This window comes from Eleginops maclovinus, chromosome 17, assembly GCF_036324505.1.
Source record: "Eleginops maclovinus isolate JMC-PN-2008 ecotype Puerto Natales chromosome 17, JC_Emac_rtc_rv5, whole genome shotgun sequence".
Classification (NCBI taxonomy): Eukaryota; Metazoa; Chordata; class Actinopteri; order Perciformes; family Eleginopidae; genus Eleginops; species Eleginops maclovinus.
In genome coordinates this window covers 17,505,787-17,526,947 of record NC_086365.1, presented here as the reverse complement: position 1 = coordinate 17,526,947, position 21,161 = coordinate 17,505,787, and the positions used below count along the sequence as shown (strand labels likewise).

At 47.8% G+C, this 21,161-nt stretch overlaps 3 protein-coding genes across 4 annotated transcripts in view; all 3 read right to left on the bottom strand.

Moving 5' to 3' along the window:
• Positions 1–2,685, bottom strand: part of LOC134879534 (protein-methionine sulfoxide oxidase mical3b-like) — a 30,777-nt gene extending 28,092 nt beyond the window's left edge. The window contains exons 1-2 of the mRNA XM_063906085.1: positions 2,638–2,685; positions 1,935–2,245 (exon numbers count right to left, since the gene is read on the bottom strand). Coding sequence (XP_063762155.1) covers positions 1,935–2,189 — 255 coding nt within the window. The 5' untranslated portion in view covers positions 2,190–2,245; positions 2,638–2,685. The remainder of the gene's footprint in view (positions 1–1,934; positions 2,246–2,637) is intronic.
• Positions 2,686–2,858: 173 nt separating this feature from the next.
• svopl (SVOP-like) lies at positions 2,859–10,078 on the bottom strand. 2 transcript variants are annotated; one of them, XM_063905098.1, is made up of 16 exons: positions 9,968–10,078; positions 9,055–9,161; positions 8,897–8,985; positions 7,032–7,130; positions 6,879–6,950; positions 6,275–6,399; positions 6,097–6,160; positions 5,749–5,874; positions 5,399–5,527; positions 5,220–5,293; positions 4,940–5,136; positions 4,729–4,840; positions 3,910–3,991; positions 3,746–3,835; positions 3,506–3,619; positions 2,859–3,058 (listed from the first exon to the last, which is right to left on the bottom strand). In XM_063905098.1, the coding sequence occupies exons 2-16, from the start codon at positions 9,158–9,160 to the stop codon at positions 3,047–3,049; spliced, it is 1,491 nt and encodes a 496-aa protein (XP_063761168.1). In that variant the 5' UTR covers position 9,161; positions 9,968–10,078; the 3' UTR covers positions 2,859–3,046. The 2 variants fall into 2 exon arrangements, with proteins under 2 accessions (XP_063761168.1, XP_063761169.1); XM_063905099.1 differs by having other exon boundaries at positions 2,859–3,055.
• Positions 10,079–10,785: 707 nt separating this feature from the next.
• On the bottom strand, positions 10,786–20,472 carry si:dkeyp-27e10.3 (UPF0606 protein KIAA1549). The gene is made up of 20 exons (XM_063905081.1): positions 20,345–20,472; positions 19,886–20,229; positions 18,874–19,660; positions 18,606–18,688; positions 18,218–18,517; positions 17,709–17,895; positions 17,522–17,581; positions 17,289–17,440; positions 16,971–17,148; positions 16,613–16,797; positions 16,326–16,528; positions 16,115–16,257; positions 15,820–16,001; positions 15,519–15,748; positions 15,277–15,412; positions 14,939–15,187; positions 14,516–14,568; positions 14,319–14,440; positions 14,079–14,233; positions 10,786–13,929 (listed from the first exon to the last, which is right to left on the bottom strand). The coding sequence occupies exons 1-20, from the start codon at positions 20,442–20,444 to the stop codon at positions 13,705–13,707; spliced, it is 4,074 nt and encodes a 1,357-aa protein (XP_063761151.1). The 5' UTR covers positions 20,445–20,472; the 3' UTR covers positions 10,786–13,704.
• Between the last annotated feature and the right edge of the window lie 689 nt (positions 20,473–21,161).

Genomic DNA, 21,161 nt, shown 5'->3' with positions numbered 1-21,161 from the left:
GAAATTTCAGCAATGCCCCTTGGAGAAAGAATAAGTACTGTATGATTAGCTTGGTTATTTTCAAATGCTTTTGAAATCCTATCATTTTACAGTCTGATAATTGTGGTGAAATAGATATTAAAAGCATTACACACAGTTCCTACTAGGCGGTTTAGTGGCGGTTTCTATACGACTACAGGTGAAGCACTGCTTCACCAAAAAAAAGTAAAAAAAATAATAATAATAAAATCTTACAATAATCCCGTTTTCACTGGTTTGAAAACAGAAATACAGTCACTAAGACGAGCTGTTTTCCTGAAATCAATTCTGTGAGTGGCAACAGCGCCATCCCCGCACCCGTGGTGTGTCTGTGTGTGTCTGTGTACTGTCTGTGTCCCATAGAAAAAGCTCAAAACTATCGGTACAGTTTTTAACGGTGGTCCAGTGGTATTTACAGCTATCATGGAGACCAACAACAACAAACAGCAGAATAGGTTTAGAAAAGGATTAATTGACACTAAAGTGGCTGTTTTCTTCATGTGGCTGATCTGCGCCGGGATGTTAACCGTTAAAATGTAAATAAAGTAAGTAAATCAACCCAATGGTATTCTAGCAAAATTATTGTAAACTCCCATGTTAATCTCCTATTAAATAGCTAGCTACTACAGGAATAACTATTTCACTGGTTGTCTCAAGGCTCTAACGACTGAAAACATATGTGAAGTTTATTTAGGATATTAAGAGGAATTAATCGTTGATCAATTTGGCCAGCTGATAACGTTATGAACTTATAGTGAAGTCAAAGGTAGCAGTTTAAGTTTGGTTAGCATGCTAGCATGCCAAACCACTGGTTCCTAGCTAGTCGTCGTTACAACCTCGCTACTCTAGCAAAATATGGTATACCCTGCCTGGCACAATTTTCATGTTGATTGTGTATATTCTACTTACCGGTGTCTTGTTTTCTTTTCTGCTCCTCTTCCCTTTTCTTCTTCTTTTTTTGATTGCCGGAGAGATAATTTCGCTTCATTTTAATTTTTCACTTTTCACTTGCACTTGACGCTGTCGCGCTAATGCATGGGAAAGGGGGGCCCCCCTCGAGCTGGGGTATTTCGACTACAATGTGTCGTTGCGCTTTTCGGACATCGCATGCTCTAGGGAGGCGCTGTTGCTGCCCTCGCAGTCGCAGCAGAGCCCTTCATATACAGATGACTGCTTATTATTATGAAGCTATTTAAAATCGTCATTGCTGTTGAATACATGACCTGTCTTATTGGTATGCATGTTGTTTGATTCATGTTGCATTTGTATCAGACTTTTCTTTGAATTTTGAAAAAAAAAAAATCTTAACCTGTCGTCTTTGGGGGGCCTCCTCCTACTCGGGGGCCCTAGGCAATTGCCTACCATGCCTACCTGAACGCGACGGGCCTGGGTCTAGGTGCCGATAGCTCAAACCCGTTCCAAGAAAACAGAACAGGGACTGATCCCTTTTGGAGTTTTCTTAGTCCCCCGGCTGTCACGACAAAATCTGTGCTTTTAAAGTGCCTACTGCAGACCTTTGAATGTTTCGTCGGACTGAAATTATCCCTTCGGATTCTCCTCAGCCACTCGGCCCGTACCGCCGGGTCAATGGGAAATGAAATGAAAGGAAAGTAGCTTATTGTACCTCGAAGAATTCGTACACTGAGGTACACAACAGTGCAGTGCCGATGTCCCCACCCTTTGAAAGGTCAGTCGTCTTTCTTTTATTGTGAACACACTCATTGTACACTTCTAAATAGTAAAAGCCGGTTACCGGTATCCAGCTGTCAAACGCTATCATAACACGGAAGTGTTCGACCGGAAGTTTAGACGCGCATACAAGTAACAGCGGAAGTAGAATTTACGGTTACCGTGCAAGGAGGCTATTATGAGTCCCAAACGATGCTGCCTTCAGGGACCTCTACAGTAATACGTACGGTGGTGTTTCTGCAGGCTCGGGGCTCCTGGTACTCCGGCCTCGCTGCCCTCCTCTCCAGTTTGGCCCCAAGAGCGTCTGCCCTCCAGTAGTTGAGCCGGCGTCTGATTGGTCGATACGGCGGCTCGTCTCGGTCCAGCTGCAGGAGGTCAGTCAGCTGACTGAAGCTCCACAGCGCCGCCCTGCAGGACGCCGCCGACACGAACCCGTCAAACAGCTGCTGCGCTCGGCATTGCGGGTCTGACTCATCTCCCATGGCGACCCTGGAGGCAGCAGGGCACCATGGGGGGGCGTCACCTGATGATGATGTCACTGACGGGATCCAGCTCGTTGTCAGTCATAGAGGTGTTAAACAACAAGACACAGATCTGTGTGTGTGTGTGTGTGTGTGTGTGTGTGTGTGTGTGTGTGTGTGTGTGTGTGTGTGTGTGTGTGTGAGAGAGACACTGAATGGACACAATGAGCTTCGGACATTACAACTCAATCAGTACCAAGCACCCACCCACCCAAGCACGCACACACACACACACACACACACACACACACACACACACACACACACACACACACACACACACACACACACACACACACACACACACACACACACACACACACACACACACACACACACACACACACACACACACACACACACACACACAGTTAATGGAAATGTGTGAAATGATCGGTGTGTTACTCACGTCTCCGAGCCGCTCTCTCTCTGCAGCCGACGTCTAAATCCACTCTAATCTCACACACACACACACACTAGTGTTTGAGGACAGGGGGCGGGGTCAGTGCAGGCCCCGCCCCCTGTCCTCAAACACTAATCTGCGCTAACGAGTTTAACGAGCGCTGACCTTCTCCTCCTCTTGCTGCAGCAGCGCCCCCACCAGGATGTTTTTAATAATTACCAAAAGACTCAGATTTCAGGTGTTTTTATTCAGATTTCATCTTTTATATTTCAAAAACATTTTCATAATAAAAACTTTATTTGAATTTCAATAAAAAGCCTCTAAACTTCCCTTTGACCTGAGATATATATTACTATGTAACAGCAATAGTGATGATTCACTGATTTATCTAAAATAAAAAACGGTCTGTTGGTCGTCAGGAGCTCTGCTGGAAACACAGAAACAATGGTTACAACATTTTACATAATAAAACAGTTCATTTAAAAGACATTTCAGGCTTTTTTATGGATCTGGAGGATTTAAAGAAATAATATATATTTAAAAAGAAGAGATTATTTTTATTATTGTATTTATAAGAAGGAATAAAAAATCTAAAATTAATTGGATTGTTTTCCCCCCGGCAATATATCAATATGAAATCACGAAATGTTTGAATATTTTCAAAAATTAAAATAAAAAACTGATCAAAATCTGAAAAATATCGTGAGTAATTTCTAAAATGAAAGCCTTTAAGTTATTAGAGAAAATAAATAAAATAAACTTAATACATTTAAAAACTGCAAGAAAAAAAGAGGAATAAAAATAATAAATATCAAACGTTTTGAATGTGTCTTAATTAAACATTGTTAGAAAGAACTCGTTAAGTTCCTCTCACCAGCAGAGCTCGTCCTCGGGTCTCGATCGGCAGCAGGAAGTTCCCCAGAGCACAGATCACGCAGGCCACTGCAAACGGGCTGAGAGCCAGAACCACCGACTGAGACATCAGCACCTGAAGTACACACAGAGAAAACACCTGAAACTCACCTGTACCACTCTAAAAGATGACCCTGAACACACCTGAGTCTCTGAGAGGACCCTGACCTAACTTGAGTCTCTGAGAGGACCCGGAACTCACCTGAGCGATGAAGGGTGCGATCATCCCTCCGATGCGACTGAAGGACGTGCAGAAACCCATCCCCAGGGAGCGGGCCACGGTGGGGTACACCTGAGAGACATGTCGTTATAATCTTTATCATTTATTCATTTTCAAATCATTTGACCCCGTAGATCCTGATGTACCTCAGCGGTGTAAATATAAACCACGTTAAAGTTCATGGAGACCAGCGAGCGCAGCAGGAACAGCAGCACCGTGAACCCAAACCTGGGGAGGAAAACCAGATCAGAGGTCGTCATTAACAGATCAGAGGTCCTCCTTAACAGATCAGAGGTCCTCATTAACAGATCAGAGGTCCTCATTAACAGATCAGAGATCAGAGGTCCTCATTAACAGATCAGAGGTCCTCATTAACAGATCAGAGATCAGAGGTCCTCATTAACAGATCAGAGGTCCTCTTTAACTGATCAGAGATCAGAGGTCCTCATTAACAGATCAGAGGTCCTCATTAACAGATCAGAGGTCCTCATTAACAGATCAGAGGTCCTCATTAACAGATCAGAGATCAGAGGTCCTCATTAACAGATCAGAGATCAGAGGTCCTCATTAACAGATCAGTGGTCCTCTTTAACAGATCAGAGATCAGAGGTCCTCATTAACAGATCAGAGGTCCTCATTAACAGATCAGAGGTCCTCATTAACAGATCAGAGGTCCTCATTAACAGATCAGAGGTCCTCATTAACAGATCAGAGATCAGAGGTCCTCATTAACAGATCAGAGGTCCTCAGAAACAGATCAGAGGTCCTCATTAACAGATCAGAGGTCCTCAGAAACAGATTAGAGGTCCTCAGAAACAGATCAGAGGTCCTCAGAAACAGATCAGAGTCCTCATTAACAGATCAGAGTCCTCATTAACAGATCAGAGGTCCTCAGAAACAGATCAGAGGTCTTAATTATTAGAGGTCCTCAGAAACAATCAGATCAGGTCCTCAGAGTTACTCACATGGAGGTGCAGATGTTGAGCAACATGAACAACATGGCCGCCACCAGCTGCAGCATGGTCATACTCAACCTTCGTCCCAAAATGTTCAGCAGACAGATGTTTATTGGGACAACTGAGAGGAAGGAGACGTTAAAAAGGGTTAGAGCACGATCACATGACTTCACGTCACCACCGTTAAGCTAACGGTGGCTAATGTTGGACCTTTTCTTACGTGCGACCTCCCCCAGGCAGCTGATGAGCAGCGTATGGTAGTCGTTGGTTTTGAATGGGATGCAGAAACAGAGTCCTTCGGGGTGTTTGTGTTTGACAAGGTGTTCTGGGTCCGGGTCAGTCACACACAACAGGTTTTTCTCCAGCAGCTCCGAGCTGCTCAGCACAGAGCCATAGTACGCAAAGGACGCTACGAACCTGAAGGCAACACCCACACAGAGACAGGTTTATGATCATTCCTTCCGTATGACATAATAAAACTAGTGGAATAAATTCCTCACCATGAGAACCACAGCAGCAGGGACGTCCTCCTGAAGGCCGGGCTGAGCAGAATCCTCCAGCTGCCTCGCTCTTTCTGAAACATATTGATGTTGATTGATATTGATTGATATTGATTGATATTGATTGATATTGGCAGTTTAAAGACCTTTAAATGTTTTTATTATAAATGTCCTGTTACCACGCTGGGCTCCACTAGGCGTCCCGGAGGAAGAGACGCTCGGTTCATTTTGGCGATTTTCTGCAATGTCTCTAACGCCGCCTGAACGTTTCCTGCTGACACGTTATAACGAGCCGACTCCGGGATAAACTGATAGAGGTGAGAGACAAGTGAGAGACAAGTGAGAGACGGGTGAGAGACAGGTGAGACAGACAGGTGAGAGACGGCTGAGAGACGGGTGAGAGACAAGTTAGAAACAGGTGAGACAGACATGTGAGAGACAGGTGAGACAGAGGGTGAGAAACAGGTGAGACAGAGCGTGAGAAACAGGTGGGACAGACAGGTGGGACTGACATTCAGGTGTGTCTCACCTTGAAGAGGAAGAGCAGGATGATGCTGGGGGTCACAGAGATCCGGATCATCCACCTCCAGCCAAACGAGGGAACAACCAGCATCCCCAAGAGGATGATCATCATGGAGCCCGTCATCCAGAACACCTGAGAAGAGAGCATCATGGGAGATATCCTGAGAAGAGAGCATCATTGGAATATCCTGAGAAGAGAGCATCATTGAAATATCCTGAGAAGAGAGCATCATTGGAAATATCCTGAGAAGAGAGCATCATTGGAAATATCCTGAGAAGAGGGCATCATTGGAAATATCCTGCCTGACATAGAGCATGCTGGGAGATGTAGTCGATCAGAGTAAATCAAACTCACGGTGGCCAGAGGCAGCATGATGGCTCGGTATTTAGCCGGGATTAACTCCGTCTTCAACACAAAGCTGAAACACACCAACACGTTATATATCTGAGAGGGTGTGTGTGTGTGTGTGTGTGTGTGTGTGTGTGTGTGTGTGTGTGTGTGTGTGTGTGTGTGTGTGTGTGTGTTTACTGACCCCTGAGACACGCCGGCCACCCCGCAGCCCACCATGCCTCGCAGGAAGATGAACCAACCGTACGACGGAGCAAAGGAAGTGAGCAGCGAGAAGTACGCACTCCACAAGAAGCCCGCGAACACAACCTGAACACACCCAGCATATTATTAATATTATCTTTGATACCATAACACTATATTTATAATATGTAACACTATATTTATAATATGTAACACTATATTTATAATATGTAACACTATATTTATAATATTTATAATATATTTATAATATGTTTATAATATTTATAATATATTTATAATATGTTTATAATATTTATAATATATTTATAATATTTAACACTATATTTATAATATATTTATAATATATTTATAATATTTATAATATATTTATAATATTTATAATATATTTATAATATATTTATAATATATTTATAATATATTTATAATATTTATAATATATTTATAATATTTATAATATATTTATAATATATTTATAATATATTTATAATATTTATAATATATTTATAATATTTAACACTATATTTATAATATTTTATATAATTGAAACTATATTTATAATATTAATCATCACAGGTGGGACTGACCTTCCAGCGGCCGTACCTGTCGGCCAGGTAACCTCCCAAGATGCCGCACACCATGAAGCCCAGGAAAACCATCTGACAGGAAAACATGATTATTAATACAACTATTAAATGAATGATCCATAAATAATGAAAATATAATGTATATAAACTCACAGTGGAGACGAGGGCTACCTGCCAGTCCTGCAGGCGCCACTCACAGCGGATCTCTGGAGATACTACAGCCAGCAGCATGATCTCCATCGCCTCGATTATCTGCAGAAATATGAACAGCATGATCTCCCCCCTCTGTGATCTGCAGAAATATGAACAGCATGATCTCCACCCTCTGTGATCTGCAGAAATATGAACAGCATGATCTCCCCCCTCTGTGATCTGCAGAAATATGAACAGCATGATCTCCCCCCTCTGTGATCTGCAGAAATATGAACAGCATGATCTCCCCCCTCTGTGATCTACAGAAATATGAACAGCATGATCTCCCCCCTCTGTGATCTACAGAAATATGAACAGCATGATCTCCCCCCTCTGTGATCTACAGAAATATGAACAGCATGATCTCCCCCCTCTGTGATCTGCAGAAATATGAACAGCATGATCTCCCCCCTCTGTGATCTACAGAAATATGAACAGCATGATCTCCCCCCTCTGTGGTCTGCAGAAATATGAACAGCATGATCTCCCCCCTCTGTGATCTGCAGAAATATGAACAGCATGATCTCCCCCCTCTGTGATCTACAGAAATATGAACAGCATGATCTCCCCCCTCTGTGATCTGCAGAAATATGAACAGCATGATCTCCCCCCTCTGTGATCTACAGAAATATGAACAGCATGATCTCCCCCCTCTGTGATCTACAGAAATATGAACAGCATGATCTCCCCCCTCTGTGATCTACAGAAATATGAACAGCATGATCTCCCCCCTCTGTGATCTACAGAAATATGAACAGCATGATCTCCCCCCTCTGTGATCTGCAGAAATATGAACAGCATGATCTCCCCCCTCTGTGATCTACAGAAATATGAACAGCATGATCTCCCCCCTCTGTGGTCTGCAGAAATATGAACAGCATGATCTCCCCCCTCTGTGATCTACAGAAATATGAACAGCATGATCTCCCCCCTCTGTGGTCTGCAGAAATATGAACAGCATGATCTCCCCCCTCTGTGATCTGCAGAAATATGAACAGCATGATCTCCCCCCTCTGTGATCTACAGAAATATGAACAGCATGATCTCCCCCCTCTGTGATCTACAGAAATATGAACAGCATGATCTCCCCCCTCTGTGGATCTACAGAAATATGAACAGCATGATCTCCCCCCTCTGTGATCTACAGAAATATGAACAGCATGATCTCCCCCCTCTGTGATCTACAGAAATATGAACAGCATGATCTCCCCCCTCTGTGATCTACAGAAATATGAACAGCATGATCTCCCCCCTCGGTGGTCTGCAGAAATATGAACAGCATGATCTCCCCCCTCTGTGATCTACAGAAATATGAACAGCATGATCTCCCCCCTCTGTGATCTGCAGAAATATGAACAGCATGATCTCCCCCCTCTGTGATCTACAGAAATATGAACAGCATGATCTCCCCTCTCTGTGATCTGCAGAAATATGAACAGCATGATCTCCCCCCTCTGTGATCTGCAGAAATATGAACAGCATGATCTCCCCCCTCTGTGATCTACAGAAATATGAACAGCATGATCTCCCCCCTCTGTGATCTACAGAAATATGAACAGCATGATCTCCCCCCTCTGTGATCTGCAGAAATATGAACAGCATGATCTCCCCCCTCTGTGATCTGCAGAAATATGAACAGCATGATCTCCCCCCTCTGTGATCTGCAGAAATATGAACAGCATGATCTCCCCCCTCTGTGATCTACAGAAATATGAACAGCATGATCTCCCCCCTCTGTGATCTGCAGAAATATGAACAGCAGTAGGATTATTTTACATCTTTGATTGATGAATATAATAATGAACAAAAGAAAGTTTTCTGCTCACATTAGTGCTACCCATGATGAGGAACAGTAGGATGTGAAACCGACCGAAGCCGATAAATTCCACCGCGTCCTCGACAGTGAACGTCTCGTCTGCGGGTCGAACCAGAGTTAATTATAGGAATATATTATAACACATATAAATAATATGAATGTACTCACCTGTCTTGTTGCTGTTGTTGTTGTTGTTGTTCTCTTTGTGCTGCAGCTTGTCTGCAGGCTTCTCCTGCAGCTGGATGGAGCTAACCAGCTGAACTACATCCCCCATCCTACCACACACACACACACACACACACACACACACACACACACACACACACACACACACACACACACACACACACACACACACACACACACACACACACACACACACACACACACACACACACACACACACAGTTGTAAGCTAACTTATTTTTTAAAAGTGTGCGCTTCCTGTTTCAGATTCATTTTACAAGACTGTCTATTTAAATGAATATATTAAAAATACTTGTTATTTTAAAATACTATGGGAAACAGCTCCTTTAACATTAATGTATAGATTTAAATATTCTTAATCCACACGTAGAATCTTTAGTGAGAGTAGTTTCAGCTCAGTCTGCAGGTTCAACCAGAACCAGGTCAAAAATACATCGTTTTAATGAACACGCTTTTTATCCACAACAACAACAAGCAGTAAAACTTACTAAACTAAATATAAACTGAGGTTTGTTGTTGATATGTATTGAATTAAAACGTCATGAGTTTGTTTGGCCCGCTTTCAATGAGATCCCGATCACCTTTACATTTACAGACCAGTTTAAATCCCTTTATTTAATTAATCTAGAACCAAATGGTGGATTGTTTTATAGCCGAATTAATCAAAATACGCTTTTATTTCAGATGAAGTTGTTTCACTTCCGTGTTTCAGAATTGATTTTGCTGTAAATCAGAAAAGAACCTGAAATCCATCAGATTTTGAACGGAGTTTTGCGGATCGGTGATAAACCCGATTTAAACATCAGCTTCGGTCATAAAATCCGGCTCATTGCAGATGACAGTTAACAGATAAACAGACCAGAATTACACTCACACAGCCGCGTGCAGAAACTCTTCAGTGTTGATACAGCAGGCCCTTCCTGCTCTGTTTACCTGCTTGGTTTAAAAGTCAGGTAACCCGGAAGCTCCACGTCACTGAGAGGAGACTCACCTTAAAGACGACCAGGTTCTGATGTCAGCCACACGATGGTGCTGCTGATTCTGATGGTGCTGCTGGTGCTGCTGGTGCTGATGTCAGCCAACGATGGTTGTGCTGGTGCTGCTGGTGCTGCTGGTGCTGATGTCAGCCAACGATGGTTGTGCTGACATCAGCTGCTGCTGGTTCTGATTGGAGAATTAGGCGTCAGAATATGCAATGTCACTAAAAACCTTTCTTAATTGACTCGTTAATGTTTACCTTTTGTCTCAGACAGCAAAGTAAGTGCTAAATAATTATTGTAAAAAAGTAACTTTTGAAATCTGATGTTTTGAGCTAAAATGAAGCAGCCTCTTTACACTGAAAAGATAAATAGCCTACCTGAAAATAATACGTTTTAAAAATACATTTAAACCTAGAAACTGTGGCTCCGGCCCATAGCTGTTAATGCATTACAGCTTTCAGGTCCAATGATGATTATCATACATTATGAGAGGTTACCCGGGTTATACATCTACCTGCATCCTGACTGCAGTTGAGCTCCAGGTACAGGTTAATGGGGGGGGGGGGGGGGGGGGGGGGGGGGGGTGCTCTAGAGCTAAACATATAACAGAAGACAGGAAGTGCTGCAGGGGTTTTAAACACATCTGTTTAATGTTGAGAGTCATGTGACAGCTGCTGGCATTGCCCCCCCCCCCCCCCCCCCCCCCCCACACTTCACTTAGACTCCTAGTGCAGCAGCTTCTCTTAAATATACATACCATAATAACATCTATGTATATCAGAGAGAATCTGCTGCCTGGTGTCCGGAGGAACAGGAATGTATTTGACTCAGAATCTGGACCAGGGTAACAACCAAACTACAGACACCAGGTGAACAGGAAGTGCTGCAGGACGCTCCCCTGAGCACACGTGTTCCTGTCTGTCAATCAGCTGAAGACGCGTCCTATCGGATGAGCTACGTCCATCAGGTTCCTCACGTCTGAGTAAGGGAGCTCGTCTCGGTGATCAAACGTCTGAGCTAGTTTGGATCGAGTTGTGTCTCACCTTCATGCTGAGCTTACAGGACACGATTAAAACGGTTTAAAAGTTAATATTGAGGACACAACTTAATTTCTGCCGTGAACACAATCCCATCACGTAATATCTGGAGTCGATGTGTTTGTGAACCGGTCCTACAGCGTGTGCCCAGGTTAGCGTGTGCAGGACTAGCTGAAGACACTCTCCACCGGGCGTCTGTGGTTCGGTGGCGAGCCGGTTCAGCGGTGTGTGTTCTGAGCGTCTCAGATAGAAAACACAGAGGGTAGAAAACATTCAGCAGGAGTGTGTGATCTGCAGACAGCAGGTAGTAACGCTCGACGCCCACCGGCTAAATGTCCCAGTGTTTTTTCACCGTGGGGCATCGAGTTAGCACCATGTGATCCTGCAGGCGGGGCCTCAGCGTGACGGACAGGAACCAGAACCAGTCCTGGTCAGCAGAGCAATCACACGTTAAAGATTTCTATATATATATATGTTTTTCTATTCAACACCATACCCACTTTCATTTAGATTTACTGGAACCATCTGCTTTTAGCTTAAAAAATATCTTTTGGAAATGCAAAGCAAAAAGCATCATATTTACCTCTACTGTTGGGACATGAACCACTCTGCTCACTCTTTAGTTTAAACACGTTAGCAGCATGCTGAACATTTACATCACGAGAAGCCTCGAACTGTGTCGAACATGCCGGAGAAGAGACGGACAAACGCTCCCAAAACCAGAGTGTCCTTCACCACAGAAACAGACCACCAGTCATTCATCCAAACAATCACCAGGAAGCTGGATCTACACCGACATCCCGGGCTCCAGGACTTCAGGACGTAACTGGATCATTTAAGTCTGTTCAACTAAGTCCCGATTCAAATTTCGATCTCCAACAAACGACGGCCTCGTCGGAACCAGTAAAACCAAACAAACAGTCCATTAGCATACTGGATTTGTTAGGAAGGCCATATTTCCCGCTCTAATATCTATCCTATTTGCTCATTAAAAGGCCTATGAGTCATTTTTACTAGCGAGAGCTTGAATGCACCATAATGTAACACCTGTTAAACATATGCTTACAGCTAAATGCTGAAAGCTAACAGTTTAAAGGCTACCAGCTAATGAGCTAGCTGTTCTGGCAGATTTCAACACAAATAGCGTTACCAGGAACAATTAGGGTGTGTCATAAACACATTTTCTATCGTCACATGTTCACAATCTTGGCCCCTGCTCAGTAGTCCTCTTGATCAGTGATCCAGGATTGAGGTCATTGGGTCAGTGGATGTTTAGCTTTAGTTTCTGGTTGTGATGAATGACTGGTTTTTGGTCTCTGCCCACTACAGAAACATCTCCAACCCACCTACCTATAAAAATGTCCTGCCCACACTGATGGATGCAACATATCAGCGATGAAGGAACTTGATATCAAAGCGATGCAAAAAGCGCTAATTCTTTTTTTGGTTTGCCACTGATACATGAACGACACAGGCTAGCAGCTACGCTAATCAACAATCAGAAAAACCAGCTCAAACTTTACAGCGAGCTCAAACACAAGAGGAACACAACCATAGAACAGTAGTTGGTCTTTTTTCTGATCAAAATAAAATATTTAAAGTATACTTTCATATATAAGCAATAGAAAATAAGTAACATCTCAATACTCCGATAACTCTTACATTTATGTTGTGCTCATTTGAATTTCTATTTCTTTACAGACACTCAGATAACCTCTTATAGATATTTATATATTCTTATTCTCCTTTCAAAGACCTCGAGGATGGCTGATGAATGGAGGTCTGCTCTGATGGGGGGGTGGAAGGCAATCAGTGGTCGATGAAGACGGTATGAGGCAGAAGGCTAGCACCACAGGAAGTCCAGAGGGAAGATCTACTGCAGAACCTCAGGAGGGAACATCTGCTGAAGAACCTCAGGAGGGAAGATCTGCTGAAGAACCTCAGGAGGGAAGATCTGCTGAAGAACCTCAGGAGGGAAGATCTGCTGAAGAAGCTCAGGAGGGAAGATCTACTGCAGAACCTCAGGAGGGACCGTCCGATTAAGAACTTCAGGCAGAAACATCTGAATGAGGAACTTTAGGAGGAACAACCAGAAAGTAAGTCGACCCTGCAAGGACTGTGCACTCCAGATCCTCATGGGGTAAGATCCACCCCAGAAGATCAGACGGGACAATCCACTCCATAAGGTCCTGAAGGACATCGAGGAGAGGTTCCAGAAGATCAGGGACGATGTGCTCCAGACATTTAGGAATGGCCTGGTGCTTCAGGTGTTCAAAGATCCACTCTTGAAGTCCAGCGAGAATGATCTTTGAATGTACTTCAGGAAGCACTTCAATGGAAACCTGAACTCTGGTCTGATGAAACACTGAGCTGAAGGATAACGGACCGACAGACGGACCCTGTTTAACACCGGAGGTCTTTCAGATACTGTCACTTTTTTGTGACTTGGATTGTGATCCAGAGTCATGTTGGGTTTAGCGGCACAGACGCAGATTAGTTCTAGAGAGGCGGATCAGTTAATTCATGGTTGTAATCCAGTCTTAGGCTGTGAAAAACTATAATGGATGAAACCAGTTGAGTCCTGATCCACCAGTCTAAGGGTAGCTGGTTACTGCCACCTGTTTCTGGGCCAGTCGGCGCAGTTCCTCCCTGATGGCCTTTATGAGGGAGGCAGAGGTGTGGGCGGAGGGCGAGGCGTCCTCCGGTGGATACTCTGGAGTCGGGGAGGTCAGGAGTAGAGGTGGCGCCGACGGATCCCGCAATGAGGAGCTGGGCATCTGAAAAACTGAGGAGGAGGAAAACTCAGGGAACGACAAAACCTGAAGGGAGAGACCAGAAAAGAAATCCAGATCAAAGGCTTGAACTGCAGAGACATTGAAGAGAGGGGTCATTAGTTATGGTCAACAAGGATTGGGGGTCAGCAGGGACATGAGGTAGATCTTCTGAGTGGTTTGGTCTATCTACTCACGCTCTCTCTGCTGGGCCCCGATCGGCTCAGGTCCTGGTCCGAGTGCTGTTGATTCCAGCTGGACCCGGTGGGTCCGGACATGCTGCGACCGACCCCGGGGTATGCTCCGATCTGACTGGACAAACCCACCTGGGTCAGGTGATGCAGCTGCGCACCTGCAGGACAACACAGGTTACAGATTCAGCACATTAAGTCGTCCACCTGCAGGAGAGAGTGCTGAAGTCTATGAGTCTGGTTTACCTGTGCTGCCCCCTACAGGTCGCGGTCTGGATGAGGAGGGGGGGTCCTCGTACTGCCCCCTGCTGGAGTAAACAGAGTCCTGCTCTCCGGTGGTGACAAACCCTCCGGAGCTGAGGCCCTGTCTGGATAAAACACAGAGGATGAGTTCTTGTTCCGGGCCGTTCTGCAGACCTGGACCTGGTGTTTGTGAGACTGACCTCTGCAGCAGGTTCTGCATCGATGTGGGAGACATGCCGAGCTCAGCGTACCTCTGAGGAGGGAACAACATGAATTCATGTGAAAACGATTCAAACGGAGACGATGAAACCAGTGACGTGCAACATGCTAATATCCCCATGACCACGGACTGGTCCTCCTTGTGAGTCCATCACTGAGACTACTTACACTACTGCTATCTACGATACTTAATACTGCTGCGACTGACTCTCTACCTGAATATGTACTTCTGTTAACTTGAGATACTGTGCATGCCTTCTATATTTCAGTCTCTATCTCTGATGTAGCGCAGGGAGTCTCTCCTCCTGAAGGAGTTCTGATTCTGATCCTCAAAACTCACCTGTTCTCTCTGGCCTTCAACTTATAACCCCCCTTCTTCCACCCAGGGTTATTATATCACTTACCGCAGAGAAAGGGCTGTGTGGGGAGGCAGCAGGGTAGGGGGGTCGGTGGGAGGGTCCGCTCAGCCCCCCGCTGCCCCCCGAGGACGGAGAAACCAGAGCGAAGGCGTCGTCCAGCAGGCAGAGCATCTGCTGTCGTGCCTCTTCGATGGAGGGCTGGGGGGGCAGGTAGGGCGGCGGAGGGGGGGCCGAGTCAAACACCTCATCAGTTGGCGAGGGGCTGCCATGGTCTGGAGGGAGGTCCGGGTCCGACTGTGGGAGGGAGGGGAGACGAGTGACGGATATTTGGGAAAATATCGGAACATGGGAAGGGAAGAACTACTGAGGACCCTTTGTCTCACCATGTAGGCCACGTTGTTGAGTCCCGGGTACTTCCTGTAGGTGGCACTGTGGTCGGTGAGCAGTCGGTCTCTGTCGGTGTCAGGAAGACTTCCCCGTCCTGGCTGAGATCTCCGACCCCGAGGAGAGCGCCTCCCCCTGGAAAGAGAAAATGTTTTTGATCAAATAAAAACTAAAATAATAAAAAGAGTGTCCTGACTGGGGGACGGAATATATCTGAGTTGTTTCTGCATGAGACCCTGACCTCCGGCGGGAGTCGGTGGGCGTGGGGGGGATGTCGGCCTGCAGGATGCAATCCATGTGGTCGTGGGCAGAGCTGTAGAGCCTCTGTGCCACCGCACTCTGCACCGGACCCTCCCCAAAGGCGTCCATGATGTCGTCCATGGACGGGAACTCACACTGGCCCCGCCTCTTGGCGCGCTGACGCAGCTTGTTGCGGTGGTGCTCGATCTCTGACTTGTGTCGCAGCGCCACCTTAAGGAGAACGGGGGGAGTTGTTAGAGAAGATTGATATGTTTGTGGGGGGGGCAGCTGGTTTCTCTCACCTCTTGGCTGACCCTCTCGGTGAGGGAGGGGCTCAGGTGAGGTTGGGGGGGGCGCGGCTGCATGGCGATCAGCTGCACCTTGTTGTTGTTCTGCCGCCTTGTACTGTCAGATGATCCGCGAGACAGGCGGTCCACGTGATCAAAGATGGAGGACGAGGACAGCAGCTCGTCTGTAGCACTGCCTGAGGACATCAGGACGTAGAAAACCAGAACACACAAAGATATTACTCTGATCATAAGGGTCCGAACAAAATCCCACATTTAAATCATATATTAAATATTTATAAAGACGTACCCATCTTGTTCCTCTGACCATTTTTGGGCGTCTTCCTGTGCTTCCCCTCGCTGGGCGTGGCCACGGCCCGCGTGCTCTCCTCCGCCGATTCCCTGCCGCTCGATTGGTCGCTGCCTAACGAGTCTCCCTCTGACGGGCTGAGCCTAACAAAAACACAGTTAACGTCAGGCTGTATAACATCTGTTCCTGCAGACGCTGAAGTGTAACGTACCGGCCCCGGCGGCGGCTGGACCGCAGTGCCTTGGTGGAAGAACCCTTGGATTTTGGGGTGTTGAGGTCGCCGCCGTCGGAGGGTGTGGCCTCTTTGGTGGGTGGGGGCGGGCCAGGCTCCTGGATCACCATGATGTCATCCTTACTGTGCTGACCCAGGTGCAGCTTCGCAAAGTCAAAGCCTTTAACACTTGGGGCCTGAAGCTGGGGAGGAAACAGCTGTCATTGATAACCACAGGAAGCAAGTAACCCCGACTTCCTGCACCCCCCCCCCCCCCCCCCGCTCACCTTTTGCCTCTGCTGGATGGTGTTGATGGCGTCAGGCTGGAACTCGAGCTTCTCTGAGCCACAGAGCTTCCAGTACAGCAGGACGATGATGAAGAGCGCCAGCAGCACCGGGACCAGAACCCCCACGATCAGCCAAACACTGGAGGACTGGGTCTCCGCTGGGGGGGGCGACAGCAGCTCCACCGCTAGGGGGGTAAAGAAGTTCATTTTAGGGATATGAAGATGTATGAGAAAAACTTAACAATGTGAACAATTTCTAAATAAAAGATTGAATTTAGTTTTGGGAAAATATGTTTTTATGACCCAATAATAATTATTAATGATTAACTATGGTATTTTGAGTATGACGTGTCCTCACGCTGAGCCAGGGGTCTCTGGACCCTGTGTCCGAGCACGATGGCGGCTCTCTGCAGGTCCAGCCGGTTCAGGGTCAGCGCTGTGGTCTCAGCAGGGATCCTGTCTCCACCCGGACCCTCCACAAAGTAAAATACCTCCAGGGGGCGCTGAGGGCCGGAGAGCAGCGACACCCGCACCACCTGACGCAATCACATTCAAAGAGTCAACGCTTTCTCATCAGACGCTCAGCAACTTCAGTGTGGACCGGGAAAGAACCTGCAGGATGCTGGTGTGTTGATACCTGTGTAATATATGTACACCTGTATGCAGCAGTGTGTACCTGCAGGCTGCTGTTCCCGGCAGCGGACGCCCTCCTCCAGCGCCTCCTGCTCGCCACCTGCTGGCCCTCCTCCAGCAGCAGAGCCAGACGCCTCTCCAGACGGGCTTTAAAGCTCTGCTCGGACACCGTTTGCTCCTGAACGCCCAGCAGAACTGACACACAGGTAAACCATAACACTTCAGACACCTGCTTCACACATCACATGGTACGCAGAACACCTGCAGGTGACTCACCTGTTCGCACCCAGGTGGAGCGCAGGTGGTGAGATGTGTTCAGCTCGGGGTAATAAAACGCTGTGGACACATTTCAGACATTTAAACATAGAGCTTAGCATTATTATTGTGTGTGTGTGTGTGTGTGTGTGTGTGTGTGGGTGTGTGTGTGTGTGTGTGTGTGTGTGTGTGTGTGTGTGTGTCGTACGCTCAGCTATCTGCAGCACGGGGAACCCGATGTAGAAGCTGAACTCCACCGGGCTGAGTTTCCTCAGGTGTTCACTGACTTCGGACCCCGGCAGGAAACCTCGCCCATCTCGCACAGCAAACGTGATGTCGACAGAAACCTTCGCCGCCGCCGCAGGCCGAGACGCAGCCGTGGTGATGTTCAGCAGCTGGAGACAGACAAAGATTAGTCTATGGTAACAGCCTCACCTGTACAGTAACAGCCTCACCTGTGCAGAGCCTCACCTGTACAGTAACAGCCTCTCCTGTACAGAGCCTTACCTCTGAAGAGCCTCACCTGTACAGAGCCTCACCTCTAGAGAGCCTCACTGTACAGTAACAGCCTCACCTGTACATCGCCTCACCTGTACAGTAACAGCCTCACCTGTACATCGCCTCACCTGTACCGCAAAAGCCTCACCTGTACAGTATAGCCTCACCTGTACAGAGCCTCACCTGTACAGTAAAAGCCTCACCTGTACAGAGCCTCACCTGTACGGTGATGTTTCCCGACTCCTGGTAGCGCCGGCGGGTCTCGGCGTAGGCCATAATCAGCCCCCTCTCGACCCTCTGGCTGAAGCTGCAGATTCGGACGTCAACGTGTTCGGGGACGAACTGCAGCACCGAGTGGATCTGGTACCGGAGGTCCGGAACGGTGTACAGTGGTGCCACAGAGGGGATGGGACCGGAGCCGCGAGGAGCCCGACGGAGGGCGGAGATCACCGATACCGAGGTGAATATCAGAGGTCCAGAGACGACCCGGAAGGCAAAACTGGACGGGGTTCTGAGGAACTGAGAGGAGACCAAAGATCAAGTAAACCATCCAACGGATCTAAGGCGGACCTCTAAGGGTCAGCTGTTGGCGGTGGACCAGGTATACCTGCAGTTCCACGGAGCGATTAAACTCTCTCTTCAGAAGATCTCTGACGGTGGTGATGCCTGCTGAGGATCCTTTGGAGCTCACTGCAAGAGAGAAACAGAAACAGGAAACTGAAACTCTGCCGGAGGTTGTCAGGCGAAACTGTAACCACAGGAAGTGGATGATGTTTACTTCCTATCACCACAGGAAACATGGGACTTTTGTGACGCAGGAAGGAAGCAGTTAGGCTGATCCTTGTCTGTTTCTCAGCAGGAATTGGCCTACTCACCGACTCGGACCAGGTACATCTCCGGCTTGGTTACATTGCAGAGGTACTGTCTGGTGGGGGGGGTCACTCTGGGTGTGGTGACAGGGGGGGCTCTGGTCAGGCTGATGGCGGTGCTCTGGGTTGTGGTGGTGGTCCCCTTGGTGGTTGTGGTGGTCCCCTTGGTTGTGGTTGTTGCCTTGTTGGCTGTGGGGGGCACCTTCACTGGTTTCTCAGTGACCACCAGGGGTCTCTCCGGTCTGTCGGGGCGGTTGGGGGGCCCCAGTGGGGGAGGAGGAGGCACTCGTCCGGTGCTGTTGGAAGGGGGTCGAGGAGGGGGTCTGCCCGGGATCGAGCCTCTGTCTTTGGGTTGTGGAGCGGAAGCAGTTCTGACGGTGGTTACCAATGGCGGTGGGTTCTGCTCAGGTGTGAGGGTGGGTGAGAGTGTGAGGGGAGGGGTGGGTTGCCGTCCTGGAGGAGAACCAGAGCTTAGGGTCGTTGGAGGGTGGGAGGTGAGGGTTGTTGTGGGAGCAATGGGGGGTCTGGAGTCTTGGTCCCGCCCCCGCTCCCTCTCGCGGGCCTGCAGGTTGGTGTAATACTCCAGGCTGTTCATGTCGGGCAGCAGCAGCTCGGTGGGCTCTAGTGGGGTCAGGTCCTCCAGGTCGTAGTCCTCGTCCCAGGTGGGGAACAGGTCTGGGTGGGAGGGGCGGGTCTGCATGGGGATGGTGGGGGAGGAAGGGGATAGGGGAAGGGTGGGCCGAGCCGGAAAGTCGCTGTCGTAGGACACCCAGACCCCCCCGTGATGAGGCACCTGTCAATCAAACAGAAAAGTAAACAGTGGGCTGTGATTGGCTGAGATGCCTGTCAATCAAAGCATACACTCCCAAAAGGCAGTTTTGTTGAATTCTGATTGGTTCGGGCGTTAAAGAATCCCTGAATGTGGTTTTGTGAAGACTTTAATTCTGACACGGAAAAACTTTTGGGAAGCACAGAAAAAGAGAAAAGACTGAGATTAACTGACTGTCCTGGAACTCACCTGGTCCTGGTCTTGGGGGTGAGGGGTGGTGAGCTCCTCCCCGTCTGGGACCATGAAGGAGAGGGTCTCCAGGTAATCCCCAGACCCCCAGGCCTCCTCCAGGGAGGGGCCGTTCTCCCAGAGCGGGGGAGGGGTGAGGGTGGGCTGGATGTGGGGGGGGAGGGGAGGTGCGAGGCTGGGGGATAGCAGGTCTGGAGGTCTCAGCAGGAGGTGGATCCCCTGAGCTCCAGAGTCCTGGTCCTCCACCGAGCCGGAAACACCAACGTAGCCAGAGTCTGAGAGGGGAAGGGGGGCCGGGGGTCCGTTGGGGGGAGAATCAGTCATCCTGTTTAAGTCCTGCACACCTGGGGGACAACATAATACAGACTGAGACCCCCAACAAAACTGAGAGCTGATCTTAGCCTCTGATCCAGTCTGAAGTAACACCAGTGTACTATCCCTTTAAGAGCCCCACATTACCTGCAGCAGGTGAGCTAGGTGTCACCATGGAAACCAACGTGCCGGCAACCAGCAGCATCAGGCCCGCTGTGCAGTGGCAGGTTCTGGTTCTCAACCCCATCCTGGAGCCCGAGGGGGTCTCAGGGGCCATTAGGGTCTGAAGCCTCTGCAACAGGAAGTGAAGAAAAAGTAACATAAAGTAAGAGGAATGAAAATGTAATTAAATCGTTTTTTAAAGGAAGATAAAATAAAGAAACACGAGGTTTTAAATCCAAAGACAGAAGGAGAGACTGCGGATAAATCGCTAACATCGGAGAAACGGGCTCGGAAAATGTTGGTAGAGTTGCTAATTGTTTTACGACCAAAATCTATCGGATAAAACATATCATTTAAAGCAAACACGCTGAATGCTCGGGAATTTCAAAGATAAAAGACTAAATTCAAAATGAAGAAATGAGAAAGGTCGAACTAAAATCCAAACAGGGGTCTGGAGGATGTGGGAGAAGCAGAAGACCCGGATCCTCTGCAGCTGGAAGACCGTGAGAGGGAGTCACGTGGCTTCATAGCCCCTAAACCACCGTAACGGTTCCCCTCACAGAAGGGGTGGGGGTGTTAATGTCATTCATATAGATCCACGCTATTTCCTCATGTTGAGAGCAGGCCCGGTTCCGCTTGGTTCCGGCCGTTGAGCCCATTATCGGACAGAATCCTCCCCGCCCCCTCTCTCTCACACACCGGGCTTCACGCCTCTCCTCCCGCCATCTCCGTGCAGTCGGTCCTGCAGAACATCCGGGCCTTAGCCCCGCGGTACCGATCAGGACCCGGTGATAATAGAGGA

Excerpts from the sequence above, each read along its gene's own strand:
- svopl (XM_063905098.1), bottom strand. The coding sequence starts at position 9,160 with ATGGGGGATGTAGTTCAGCTGGTTAGCTCCATCCAGCTGCAGGAGAAG. Across the intron at positions 4,841-4,939 it reads CTGCCTGGGGGAGGTCGCAC|TTGTCCCAATAAACATCTGT; the intron begins GTAAGAAAAGGT and ends CCTTCCTCTCAG. Across the intron at positions 3,620-3,745 it reads TCGCACCCTTCATCGCTCAG|GTGCTGATGTCTCAGTCGGT; the intron begins GTGAGTTCCGGG and ends TGTGTACTTCAG.
- si:dkeyp-27e10.3 (XM_063905081.1), bottom strand. The coding sequence starts at position 20,444 with ATGGGGTTGAGAACCAGAACCTGCCACTGCACAGCGGGCCTGATGCTG. Across the intron at positions 17,582-17,708 it reads CGTGCTGCAGATAGCTGAGC|CGTTTTATTACCCCGAGCTG; the intron begins GTACGACACACA and ends ATGTGTCCACAG. Across the intron at positions 16,258-16,325 it reads TCCAGCCGCCGCCGGGGCCG|GCTCAGCCCGTCAGAGGGAG; the intron begins GTACGTTACACT and ends TGTTTTTGTTAG.